Source organism: Myxocyprinus asiaticus, chromosome 21 (assembly GCF_019703515.2).
Source record: "Myxocyprinus asiaticus isolate MX2 ecotype Aquarium Trade chromosome 21, UBuf_Myxa_2, whole genome shotgun sequence".
In the NCBI taxonomy this organism is placed as follows: domain Eukaryota; kingdom Metazoa; phylum Chordata; class Actinopteri; order Cypriniformes; family Catostomidae; genus Myxocyprinus; species Myxocyprinus asiaticus.
In genome coordinates, this window is record NC_059364.1 from 42970119 (window position 1) to 42984838 (window position 14720).

The 14720-nt window shown below is 35.3% G+C and overlaps 1 protein-coding gene across 1 annotated transcript in view; it reads right to left on the reverse strand.

The window, feature by feature from the left end:
• The window catches only part of LOC127412311 (GTP-binding protein 2-like), a 36418-nt gene extending 26517 nt beyond the window's left edge, over positions 1–9901 (reverse strand). Inside the window, exons 1-5 of the mRNA XM_051648560.1 lie at positions 9572–9901; positions 8422–8448; positions 4351–4535; positions 2918–3026; positions 2623–2820 (exon numbers count right to left, since the gene is read on the reverse strand). Coding sequence (XP_051504520.1) covers positions 2623–2820; positions 2918–3026; positions 4351–4535; positions 8422–8448; positions 9572–9742 — 690 coding nt within the window. The 5' untranslated portion in view covers positions 9743–9901. The remainder of the gene's footprint in view (positions 1–2622; positions 2821–2917; positions 3027–4350; positions 4536–8421; positions 8449–9571) is intronic.
• Positions 9902–14720: the final 4819 nt, after the last annotated feature.

Sequence of the window (14720 nt, forward strand, 5' to 3'; positions counted from 1 at the left end):
GAACGCTCTTGGGCAGTTTGGGCTATTTTTCTAAGTAAATAAGTGGCATCCAAGTGCAGCTCCTATCTACTTGAATGGGGAAAGACCGAAATCTCCAAAACGGTTGGTCGAGATTATGATAAAAGAACATATTTCATATAAGCAGTCAAATTTTATTGGTCTGAGGCGCGTGTGGCTGGCTTCACTCGAGCGGCTCGGCCACGACGTGTGCTCCAATCCCCTGCGCGCCACACGTTTCTCGGACCAATAACATCTTACTGCGGAGCGGGTCTGGCGACGCATCTAACTCGCACCAGACCCTCCCTGCTCCGTTCCTGGACCCGCGAAGACGCCAGCAGGTAGAGACCGGTCTCCCGAGGTGAGGCGCACTCTGTGTTTAAAGGCAGCGGTGATGAGGCTGTATTTTTGATGAGGCAGACTGCTGGCTGCCGTTGGGCTTCCAATTTCTTCCATTAATTTTAAGAGAAGTGGCCCATCTCTGTTAAATGGTCCCCGTTTTGACAAGCAGGAAATGTTCACGGAACAGTGACGTCACCAACGAACAGTCTTTGTGAAGCTTAGTTCAGTTACCAAGCAACGCCACAATTTGCTGCATATAATTCAACTGATGTGTGATCTTGTGTGGGAACACTGGTTATTTGATAACGGCTTAAAACATGGCTTATCCAATCAAAACTATATGAACTATCCGGAGTTAGAAATATCCATTTGAATAATTTTTATTTTACTGTTTTGAGTATTAGGTTGTAACTTGACTGTTACATATTGTGAAGCTGTTTTTGCACAGATTACAGAATTGTCTTATATTTTGGTTTGAGTACATTAAGTTCCAAATAAATAAATAAATAAATTAGATTACTATAAGTACCTTTCATTCGTAAGTGTTTAATTCACTGAATTACACAAACCTAGACAATACAATATGGTTATTAAATATACACTTACTGAGCACTTTATTAGGAACACCTGTACACCTACTGTACTTATTCATGTAATTATCTAATCAGCCAATCATGTGGCAGGAGTGCAATGCATAAAATCATGCAGATATGGGTCAGGAGCTTCAGTTAATGTTCATATCAACCATCAGACTAGGGGGAAAAAATCTAATCTCAGTGATTTCGACTGTGGCATGACTGTTGGTCCCAGATGGGCTGGTTTGAGTATTTCTGTAACTGCTGACCTCCTGGGATTTTCATACACATCAGTCTCTATAATTTACTCACAATGGTGCCAAAAACAAAAAAACATCCAGTGAGCAGCAGTTCTGTGGATGGAAATGCCTTGTTGATGAGAGCGGTCAACAGAGAACGGCCAGACTGGTTCGAGCTGACAGAAAGGCTACGGTAACTCAGATAACCGCTCTGTACAATTGTAGTGATTCACAGAATACACAACATGTCAAAACTTGAGGCGGATAGGCTAGAAGCAGCAGAAGCAGAAGACCATGTCAGGCACTTTATTAGGACCATAGTGTTCCTAATAAAGTTCTCAGTGAGTGTATAAACCTTTTTGAAGTTGTATTCTTTGCACAAATAACTATAATGCCATATATGGGTGTTTCTTCAACTTTGGGCACTTTCATGTCCCAGGGGTTGATTTAATTTGTATTAAAATGAACAGATTTTTTCTTTTTGTTATATAAAGGTCACATCAAAACTTATATGCAAACTTTTTACCAGGCATGCATCATTTATTCTTGATACTTTTTAAATGCCTTTTAGGTACAGATTTGACTGTTTTAGCCTTGTCCCAGACCTAGACTGTCGATATTAAACTATTAAAATCCATTATAAAAATACAAATTATTGCATTTTTTAAAATATGATAGTCTAAACAAACGGTGAAAACCATTTCAATATTTATTGTGTATAAATGATTTCTAAACATTTTTAAAAAATTACCACTGTCCCACAACTGTTATTTCCAAACATTAAATTTTTTCCAAAAATAGTGTACTTTTCAGTACTTCAGGGATAGTGTTTCAGGGATGCTTATAAGCGTTGAAAAAGGTGAGATATGAGATGAAGTGATGTTTGAAGAAAACAAAGAAAAATCAAGGTAGAGTATTTTTGTTGGGCGTCATTTCCAATCAAGCTTTAATTATACCAAATTATGCAAAAAGTATAAAATTTTATTTAATTCTGTGTTTAGGACACATAAAATATAGGCTATGAAATTAACCTTAGCAAGACAAAGAATTTGTCCACTTTATTTTAAGAACATTAAAAATATCATTTTCATCACAGAATTCTATTAAACGCAATACAGAATTTGAGATGTGCTGCAAATGACACTGTGGTGGGAATTTTCATGACTTTCAGAATAAACAACAAAAATGACACAAATCTCCTATGATGCATGTACATACACTGTTGGACATTGTTACTAGACAAATTTAAAACAATTATTGAGAGTGTGATTTTTTTTTTTAGTGAGACTTTACTTTCTTGAAATCCACAGTGCTAAAAGTGCCTGGAGTTGAAGAAACACCCATATATGCCGTTACCATGATATACAGTATATTTTACTCATGAGTGTGCAATTTCTGTATCACTACAGGCACCAAGAATAAAAAAAATAATATAAACATGTTTCTAAACAGGTTTCCCAAAACCTCACCTCTCCTTTGCTGTCAAAGCCTAAGATCTCAATGCTGATGCTTGAGGTTCTTCCTGTCTGGATTTCATGCAGGTGTCTAAAGAGGTTGAGTCGTGCCCGTCCTCTGCCATTGTCCAGCTCTCCCTGAGTAAGAACACCAAGCAGAGTAGACTTCCCCGAGTCCACGTTACCCAACACAGCTACCCGTAGGTCCAGGAACTGTGGAGGAATCAAATAAAGTCATAAGACAATCAAATACATAAGATGCATGTGACACAAATAACATGTTGAACATCTCAGTATCTCAAACATTCACCTGCTGATCATCTGGCACTTTCCTGACAAGGACTTCAGCTATTCTGTGCGGTTCATCAGAGTCGTAATCCACCTCTCTCTCTCTAAGAACTGTGATGTCAGCACCCACCCTGAGCACACCACAGAAAACACAATCAATAAACACATTACACTCATTGTATTGTGTAAATAGTATGGCTGTGAATCTATTACATTTTTTTTTTTTACCAAATTAATCGCAGTTTTCTGTAATTAATCACGATTAATTATAGTACATTAAAACCAACATTCAAAAATAATCATGAATATATTTACTTTATACTTTGTCTCAAAGAATTTGTGAGAAATTGGTTAGTCACTAGTTATTTTAATTATTTAAATATGTACATGTTGAAATGTTCAGCTTTTTGCATATAGAGTTAATTATACTTATTTTTACATGTATAAATCTTTATATAAGTACACATATTCATGCCATAAAATCAGTGGAAATGCTGTAATTAAAAGTTTGACAATATTTTCTGCCATTTTCCAGAGGACTATTTTTTTTTATAATAGGATCAAATGGGCAGATCCAATTAATATCAAACTTTATTGGTAAGATAAACTTACCAATAAATACTTAAAGTATACACTGCTAATGCATTATCAGACACTATACATTCAGATATAAAACTCACTGAATGCGGAAGTTGAAAATCTCAAAACTATTATTTTCTCTGGCTGCCTTTCAGTATCGTGCACATGCTGGGTCTCTCTTGCGCCGTTACACTTCTGACACTGGTTCAGATGACAGTGAGTGAGTGTTTTCGGGCGATGTGACGAGATACGGCAGCATGTCTGCATCTCTCCCACACCTGGCTCACCACTTACAGGCAAGTTCTCCATTCTCCATACAGTAAATCCACTCCCATGTTTATTATGAGGGATATGCGTAGCATGTAATGAATAAGCAGGCACTGCTCCACACAATCAGATTCTGTGGTAGAATGTGCAGTTGAGTCAAGCGTGTACCTTCTGGAAATTTATATATGCCAATTTTGCCATAGGAAGTGGGGAAAAACATTAGTGAAGTTTCAGGAAATGGGGAAAAAAATGGATACTACTTTCATTATGTATTTTTTTTGTTTGTTTATTACATGTTATAAAGTCAACTATTAATTGCAAAATTAATACATTTAATTTCCCAGCCCTAGTGTATGGTGATACATGTTCTCAGAAAACAACATCTAAATGGGTGAATCTTGGTAACAAATGACGCAGGTATGTTCTTGACAGGATTTGTGCGATTTACCAGAATACAGAATAAGGTTTTGATATATATTTACATGGGATACAACTGATAATTTAAACGTTTATACAGTACTGTATTCACATACAGAATGCACCATGTTGGTAACAGAGGGCATTCCGGATGAGGGCAGTGTGTTTGTGTTTGCGTGTTTCTGCTCATACTTCTCAGCCATCCTGTGAAGTGTTTTGAGCGAGGCTCTCATATCGTCCTCTGACAGGCCCACCAGCAGCCCGTTGTCCTCCACACCAATCTGATACACCGCTTCCCCTCGGCCCTCCTGTAACCTCCACTTCATCTGTGTAGCTAGATGCTCAAATCGATACTGTGTTGGGTTTACCAGCTTCAGCTAAGTCCAAAACACAAGGAGTTTAGAAAACAGCCAATGTTAGAAATAATACTTATACAGACAGATTTACAAAAGGGAGTGTTTATTTGAAAATTGGGCATCGGCAATAGACATAACAGTCATTATTTACTCACCCTCATGTCATTTCAAACCCATATGCACAGTAAACCCTAATGTTGTCATACTAGAAACATTAAGTTGTCTTAATTAAACATTTCTTAAAATGTCAAGTTTTGGGCTCATATCTCATATCTATGCTCCTTGAATTAATTTTCTTAAAAATCCAAAGACTTAAGATTTTGAGTATTAATAACTCTAACTATTGAGTACAAAATTGAGGCTATGGGGAATACCATAATGCCTTGTACATGTCTGGTGTGAACGGCTATCTTGAGGTCATTCCACAGCATCTCTATTGGGTCATCTCTGCCATGGTCTGGGCTCTGACTGGGCCACTCCAAAAGGTGGATTTTCTTTTTTTTTTTGAAGCCATTCTGTAATATATTGTGGCAGCGGGGGCGTGGTCAAGCATCTCTCCGGAGAGAGAAAGCGGTAAGGGCGCTTACTCCTGAGCTAAATTATGTCTAACACCTGTCTCTAATTTCAGTGAGCACGGGGAGAGCGGCATAAAGAGAACGACACAACGCTCAGAGGGAGAGAGACTGGATATGACAGAGCTGAGCCAGAGTGACCATACCTGAATAGTGGAAGTTATTTGTAGAAGCAGTGTGTGTGTTAGTGTGGATAGAGTGTATGAACGTAACTATAAAGTGGTGTCGAGGAAGAGGGGAAATAAAAGCGTCACCTGAAAAAGGAAAACTGCTTCTCGCGTCCTCTTTTACATATATTTACTTTGATGTTTAGGGTCATTGTCCTGCTGCATCACCCAGCTTCTACTGAACTTCAGCTGGCACACAGCCACTCTGACATTATCCTGTAGGATATTTTGATAAACTTGGGAATTAATTTTTCCTCGATTATGGCAAGCGGTCCAGGCCCCAAGTAGCAAAGCAGCCCCAAATCATGATGCTCCCTCCACCATACTTCACCGTTGGGATGATGTTTTCATGTTGGTATGTGATAGCCCTTTTTACACCATACATAGTGCTGCATGTTCTTCCCAAACAATTCAACCTTAGTTTCATCAGTCCACAAAACATTTTCCAAGTAGCGTTGTGGAGTGTCAAGGTGGTCTTTTGGTAAAGTTCAGGCATGCAGCAATGTTTTTGTTGGAAAGCAGCGGCTTCCTTCATGGTGTCCTGCCATGGACACCATGCCTGTTTAATGTTTTCCGTATAGTAGATTCATGAACAGAGATGTTAACCAGTTCCAATGATTCCTTCAAGTCTTTAGCTGTCACTCTAGGGTTCTTTTTTACCTCATTGAGCATTCTTCATTGTGCCCTTTGAGTCATCTTGGCTGGACATCCACTTCTAAAGAGAGTAGCCACAGTACTAAATCATCTCCATTTATAGACAATTTGTCTAACTGTGGACAGATGAATATCCAAGCTCTTCGAGATAACTTGTAACCCTTTACAGCTTAATGCAAAGCAATAGTTCTTGATCATAGGTCTTCTGAGATCTCTTTTGGCGAGGCATGATCCACGTCAGCAGATGCTTCTTGTGAATAGCAAACTTAAAATGTTTGAGTGCTTTTCATAAGTCAAAATATCTCTAACCCACACCTCCAATCTCGTTTCATTAATTGGATGCCAGGTTTGCCAACTACTAAATAATTAGCTTTTGTTGATGTCATTAGCCATGAGGTTCACTTACATTTTCCACAGCACTGTGAACGTTTAATGGGATGTGTGCAATAAAGACATGAACGATTATAATTGGTTTGTGTGTTTTTAGCTTAAGCACATTGTGTTTTGTCTATACTTGTGATTTTGATGAAGATGAGATCACATTTTATGACCAATGAATGCAGAAAACCAGCTAATTCCAAAGGGATCACATACTTTTACTTGCCACTGTAAGTTTCCTTGGTCAAAGGGAACATATGGGGACATTTAAATAGTTGTTATTAAGAATTCATACAGGTTCTTATAGTATTATTTATGTTGCAAATAGTTGATGTGATGTCACCATTAGGGTGATCTGTGTCCCCTTTGGTCAAGTTGGACCCTGTTAACACTATCTCAGTTCTCCTTGTGCATGTGCAACTGAAGTACAGGTGTCTATGGATTTCTATGGAGAAATAAGTTTATTTTATGATTCACCTAGAATATGTTATAATCTTATGTATTTGAGCTGTGTTATTGTATGACCTAAATTTGCGTCCAATTAATTCAAATTATTAAGTGGAAACAACAACATACACTTTTGGTGTTACCGGTCAAAAATGACCAGCCTTTAAAAATTGCTTATAAATCCCTCATTATGCTATATTATCACCAAATATTGGATTAGATCTTTTCGCAACTTGTATTCTTTCAATTAGCACTGGTTTTGTATTTCTTTTTGGAACTTATTGATCGTAGGCCTCATTAACCTGAGCTTATGCACCTCCATTTTTGAGTGAAATAAAAGCATTATTTGTGGATAATTTTGGCAATATTAAATAAAATATGAAAACATTATGTACTATCTATCACACTAGTGTGCTTTAATGTTTAACCAGGAACTTTGTTTTGAAATGCTTTTATTTTGTACAAAATGGCACAAAATCACACTTGTGGTGTTCCCGGCCAAAAATGGCTGGCCACTGAAAATGAATGGGGGAGATAAAAAAAAGAGAATAACAGAGTGTCCAGGAGCATGTTCATTATGTTCATATATGTGCATGTTTGCTTGCAAACATAAATGCATCAGACCTGTGAACATGCACATACACACACGTGCACTAACACACACAAATGCTCACGTACACGCACAAACTCTTTTGAGTATTACATGCTTTCTTTTTCACAGAAATGAAATTTATCCTACCCTGAACTGCATCCAACATCCATTCATCCATCCAACATTACCACACACAAGCACACACACACCAGAACTGTCTTTGCCCCACAGTGACCCCTCTCCAGTAGAATCTTTCTTTGATGATCTTTCTTTCATCAAGCATTGTGTTTCAAATGCAGAGCACACATTTGCAAGGCACATGCAAAAAGCTATTGTCAGTCATGTGCACGAGGACACAAAACCACCAGGTGTTCGTTGATTTGGTTTGTTGTTGATTAGAAAATATAACAGAAATATGAACAGTGTTAGTATTTTTGTTCCATGAAATTTTCTTTATATGAGAGTGTTAATGTGTAAATAGGCTTAGGCCAGTTTGTCAGGATGTCAATAATGCCCATGAGTCCATGAATACTGACCTAAATTTTGGTCTGTTACTCACACAAAGATATAGCATGGCTTCAGAAGACTTGAAATATATTGCACGAATTGAATGGACTATTTTTATGGTTGTTTTGTTTCCTTTTTGGAGCTTAATGTGGTCAATGTGAACTGTCCTTGTATAGAAAAGAGCTGCGTAAAGATTATTAAAATTGTTCTCCTTTTGTGTCTCACAGAGAACATAACAGCATACAAGTTTTGAACTACATGAGGGTGTGTAAATAATGACAGAATTAAGTCTGTAAGCCTCAGTTCACGTGTATTGTAATGATAATTGTAGGATAATTGTAAAAAATGCTTTTTTGTTTATGTGCAGCTTTAAGGGCAACAGCTGTGTAATACAAAAAGCTCTGCTAATCAATACAATTTCAGAGGTGACTCTTTAGAGCTGAGGCCAAGCTTACACAAAATATTTTCCATGACATATACAGTAGCTTATTCATTCTGCAAATATTCATGAGAAAATGTGAACAGCACTGTTGTGTTCAACCAAATATCTGGTGATTATGTGTGGTGAAGTTAGCTTGTGTAGAGTTTACCTTGTACTCAATGTTTCCCTCTTCAACCTGCAACAAAAGACAGGACAGAGTTGATCCTGAATAGAGTTCAAAAGTCAACTGGTTCAGTATTCAAACTGCACAAAGAATTTAGCCTACATCAGAAGAGAAAAGAGCCGAGTTGACTCAGTTTAAAGCAAAGTCAATGAATTTGATGGGTCACTCAAAATAGTTTCTTGTTACTTGAATCCATCATTTGATTTCACAACAGATGAATGAAAACAAGGGGGCTTCGTTAGATGCCTAAAAGAGGGGCGAAAGCATTCAGCTTGAACTTCAAACTACTGTAACATATTCTACATAGACTACTGTAACATAACTCATTAATAACTGTTTTTTTTATTATTATTATTTATTTTTTTACAATTTTGGCAACAGTTAGTTTCACGTATATGTGATTCACTATGGAAAAAGTTAAACAGGTAAAAAGAAATGGCAAGTGTTATGTGTTATTTTTGACCAAATCATACATTTTAAACATCAATATAGACAAAATGAACAAGGAAACCACTGAACAATTGTTGAAAGCAATTATTCTAACAATGACAAGACAACAACAACAGCAACAATGAATCAGCTTTTCATCACGTCTTCCCGCCTTTTATTCCTGATATTTACAAACACAGCTGTTGGAGCGCGTCAAATTGCCGCCAGTACATTCTGACGCAATACAACAGTAACTACACATTAATAAACAAACTGAATATCATAGTAACGACACGCGAACCTCACATTACATCAGTTCTCCTTTCTTTACAGAAAGACTGTCTACGTATCATTTGTTTTTTTTACTACAGAAACTCTCAAACTAAGCCAAAATAAGTAAATAAATCACAAATTCCCCTTAAAGTTTTCATATAAAGTATGTATATGACATTTACACAAGTAGTGTATTACAGTATGACCTACTTGCTATAGGCCATGAAAAGTATTTTAAATATTTATAATTCTTGTAACACTACGAATATACGCGCAGTTCTCATAAAAAGTTCATGCACCATATTATTTGCCAACTACTCGAACTCAAGTGTAATTCGATACATTATTGTAGAGAAAAAACAAAAATTGAAACAATGAGCTCGCTTTAAACAGGCAGATGTGTTGGCTGAGCTGATGAGGAAGTCGGGCTCACCTCTGGAGGTAGATAAGGCGGGTTATTGCTGGCTTTGGGGTACCGGGCTGACCGGTTTTTACACTTTTTGCCATTTTTCGCATATGATTTTCTACAGGCACTACTCGCTCCCTGAGAGCTGGACTTCTGTGTGGAAACGGTCCCGAACAGCTCCGACACCCGCGAATCCATTTCTGTTCAAAAACCTGAAATAATCCAGCAGACTGACTAATAAACTGCCGCGTCTGTCCTACGCCATTCCCCCTGCTGCATTCATTTGATTAAAGCAGATATTGGGAGAGAAACATTATTTATAAGCTCGAGCCGGTATTGCTCCACCCCCATCCCGCACTAAACGAAAACAACTGAATGTCCGGTTTAAGTTTGCGGAAGTACGTCGTGCAAACTTAATATTCGTGACGTCATCCAAGAGAAATAATTCAACTTAACTTCAAATATATTTCTTATTTAATTCTGTGTTATATAATGTTATTGTCTGTCAGAATAAAACGGAAAAGGGATAAATGTAGCCTATATATCTTCCTATAATTTTTTTCTAAATATTTTTTTAATATGCAATATAATAATTTTTGATACATCATACAATACTATATGTGAAAAACACAAGACTTAAACAAGAAAAACCATATAAATATGAGAAATCATTATGAACATTGTGCTAGGCCTAAAAGATGGTGTAGCAAAAGGAAGAGGGAAGCACATGAGTCACTGATGAATATTCATCCTTTAGGCATGTTGCAATCACTATGTAATCTTACATGGACAGCATTTATATAACAAAAACTGAAGCAAAACTTGTTATGCATCGGTTTTTGTTATTCAAGACACAAAGATCAATAGGCTAATATACACAATTTTTAATGTAGAATGGAGGTGTGTGTGTGTGTGTGTGTGTGTGTGTGTGTGTATATATATATATATATATATATATATATATATATATATATATATATATATATATATATATATATATATAATTTGTATTATTATTATTATATATTTTGTTTGATAACCAGATATATTTTGATGGAGGACACTGTCTACAAATATACAGAGTTTTTGAAGACTTAAAAATGTATCATTATGTTTTAGAGCTTGAAAAATCTTTAGAAAATGTCAGACAAGAAGAGGACAGATCACCTGTTCAAAAGCTGTTTGCAAACAGTGATCACAACTAAAAGGTCAAACAAGTATATTCAATATCATCCCATATTATTTATTTGAAAAACTTGGGGGATTACATTTTTTTGTTGCAGTGTCCTTATATAACTGGTAAACTTCCTATTGCTTTGGCCAATTATCATAAACAAGCAGTACTGTTCTGGTCACTTTTGTACAAACACAATTTTTCTCCTAGCAGGTGTTTTATATGGGACAATGGTAATATCATTCATAATAAGAAGTCATTGTAAATGAAGAATTGGGTTCGGCACAGCATATTAATTGTAAACCAGCTTATTGACAAGAATGGGCAATTATACACATACCCTCATTTTATTTCAAAATTATATAGTTTTTTTTTTTTTTTATTTTGTAAATGAAAAAGAATTTAACAAAGTAATTAGGGCTATCCCCAATGGCATAATAATCTTAACCAAATTCTCAAATGTAGATATTAATAATACAATCTTACAAAATCCTCAACTTTTTGTAAATGGTTTCTCCTTGTTTGATAAACGTTTTAATAACAATTTTATAAGAAATTCCTTTAATATCGGATCCAGTCCTACATGTAAATCAAAATGGCTTAAACCTCATTGTATATCTTGGCACAGCATTTGGACATTACCATATAAATATGTTATTTCTAATAAAGTAAAAGAAATCATTTACAAAATTATTCATAGATGTTATCCTGTAAATGCAGCCATTAGTAGATATATTCATACTGTTTGTGATAAATGTACTTTTTGTGACACATCATTTGAAGATATTAAACATTTATTTTATTATTGCCCTTTTTCTATTCCTTTTTGGACTGACTTTAAAATAGACATGAAAAAAAAAACTTAATTTAGAAATTATGACATTTTACTTTGTTTTCAAAACCCATATTTTTCTGAAAACAAAATTACATTATTAGTCTTTTAATTATTTTGGCAAAGTTTTATATTCATAATACAAAAATAACTCAAAAGAAACCCTCATATATTACCTTTTGTAATACTGATCTCACAATATACATTGAAACCCTTTCAAACATAAGATCACAAAACAAAAAGCTTATAAAAACAATAAAAATGTTAAAGCCTTTCAAATTCATGTAACTGCCCTAATATTATATAGCACTTTTTATCCCAGTATTTTGTATTTTTATTTATTATTATTATTATTATTATTATTATTATTATTTATTTATTTATTTATTTACATATATGTTCATTTTATGTTTTAGTTGCTGTTGTTATTCTCTGTTTCACATACTCTGAACTGTACCACAATGCCTTATATTTGCCTTGTACTTTTTGCATTGTACTTGTCTGTAATTGAACTAAATAAACAAAATAAAAAAATAAAAAATAAAAGGTGCGACAGCGCCACCCCTCTGCAGTGAGAGGAACAGGAAACATTCCGTTGCAAATGAAGGGAACTTGGCTTCTCTCCTCAATAACCTTAGTATGTCCGCACAACAAACAACAACTTTTGTTGAAATATTTTGATAGGCTGACTTTTATTAAATATTATTATTAAGTTGACAACTTTTTGCAACCACTTTAAACGGCACTGCTATGTGATAAATATAAAGATGATGACAGTGTGAGGAAATTTACATTAACAGGCCCTGGGCAACGTTTCCCAAAAGCATTGTAAGCCTAAGTAGATCGTAGAAGCCATTAGTGCCAATGGTCTCTATGATCAACTTAAAGGTGCACTCAGTAACTTTTGTCTTTGTGTCATCCTGGACTTACACTGACACCTAGCAGCTTGGATGCAGCATCATTTAAAATCAACAGTTTTCAGTTTTCAGATGCCATTGTTAAAATTTAGCATTCACAGTCAGTCATGATTACTTTAATCAATGAGTGAAAGTGTCAAATAACAGAAGGGTTACTGAGATTAAGCGAGTAGTATTCAGCTGGTCATGTGATTCTAACATGGCCACACCCCATGTGCGGACCCTCTCCATGTAGAATAAAACAGCTTTTATAAGGTTACTGATCTGACTAGAGACTTTATTTTAATGTGAGTGCTCATGATTTCCTACATATATTGCAAAATTGCAATTCATGTCTTTATGAGTTAAATTTTTTTAATGAGGAAAAAATTACTGAGTGCACCTTTAAGCTTGCAATGCTTTTGGCAAACGCAGCCCAGAGCTTTTACACAGATGCTATTTATCTGGAAATATTTATTTGTCTAATATATTAGAGGAACGAATGCATGTGTCTGTTCTTGTTGTGCACAAGAATGCAAAAGGTTGCCAACACTTCATAATTACTTTCATTAACATACACCCATACACTTTATATGAAAAAGAAGCATCAGAAATGACTAAAATGTGTTTCTACATATGGCTAAGCTTAACTCAACAAGTTCAGCAGTGATCCATGAGGTTTCCATTAATTTAGTAAGGGATAATGTGCAGTAAACCGGTTGTTATCGCAAAATAAACCCTGACAGGGTGATTAGGAACCTGGCAGCAGAGGGGTCTTGTATGACGCTGAAGGGAATTATTTTCTGATAACAAGTGGCTGACTTTACATTATACCGCTTATTACACGGCAACTAGACAAATAATAATAAAAAATAAAAAAACATAAAATATTGATTTGCATTGAAATTATGAAATTATGTGAGAAGAAATAAATCACTGAACATCTGAATTCCACCTCGGTTTCGGTAGTAGTTCTGTTGCTGTTTATTTCTTAACCATCAATCATTATCCAGCTTATTACAAGATTACTTGCCAAATAAATGAATAAATAAATGGACATGAAACATTGATTTGAGTTGAAACTATTTGATTAGCTTACTTGTAGAGATCACAGAGTGATTGGAGAAGTAGGAAAAATGGCTTGCAATACCCGAATGACCGGTCTGATACGTCTTAATCCCTGTTTGTGCAGTTGTTACTTAGAAGTATCAGACCGCTAGATGGCGCAATTGACATATCAGAATAGAGTATTTCAGAGACCTGTGTAATAAATCCATTTATTACACAGCTCTCTGAAATACTTGACACTGATTGGTTAATTGCGCCATCTAGCGGTCTGTTATGGGAGATAAAGTGATATCAGAACGGTCATCCGGGTATTACGAGTCATCTATCCAACTTCTCGTATCACTCTGCGATCCCTAAAAGTAAGCAAAATAATTTCAACTCAAATCAATGTTTCATGTCCATTTATGTATTTGTTTGGCAAGCAGTCGTGGAATAAGCAGGATAATGTGCAGTCAGATAATCATTTTCGCAATATAAATGCCAACAGAACTCTGACGCCTACCGGAGGCGGAATTCAGCAGTTTCTAGAGGCTCTGTGATTCTTTCTTCTCACATAATAACATAATTTAAACACATCGATATATCATGTCCATTTATTTATTTATTTTGTAGGTAGCCATGTAATTAGCTGGATAATGTACAGTCAGCCAGCCGTTATCACACATTAATTTTCTCAAATGGGCACTCATCTTTGCACACCATACTGCTATTGAAAATCTGTTTTGCTCCAAGACCCATATACCATGTTCAATAAATCTGTACCACAAAAACACTGTCCTTTTACGCAATAAATAAATAAATAAATAAATCATATTTACATAAAGACTTCACTTTAATAATACACACAAAATTCATATTCATAAACCTGTTCAATAGTAATATTAAAAAAATATATATTCATGTTTCAAATCACATTTCAAAATACATTATTCCAAATCAACTTATTATAATACTGCAAACTGATAAACAGAAATTGCTTGAAACATTTATGCTTTCATATTTATTCATGTTTGAATGGACTTGAACCACACACACACACACACACACACACACACAAAAAAAGAAAGATAAAAAATAGATTTTTAGAAAAATTTAAATAGAAAAATTTTTATCTACAAAATAGATAAAAAGTCATGAGAATCAGTGATATCAATGGAGTATTTAGCTGTGTTATACAGGAAACAGGTTCAGCCAACGGGCTGTTTT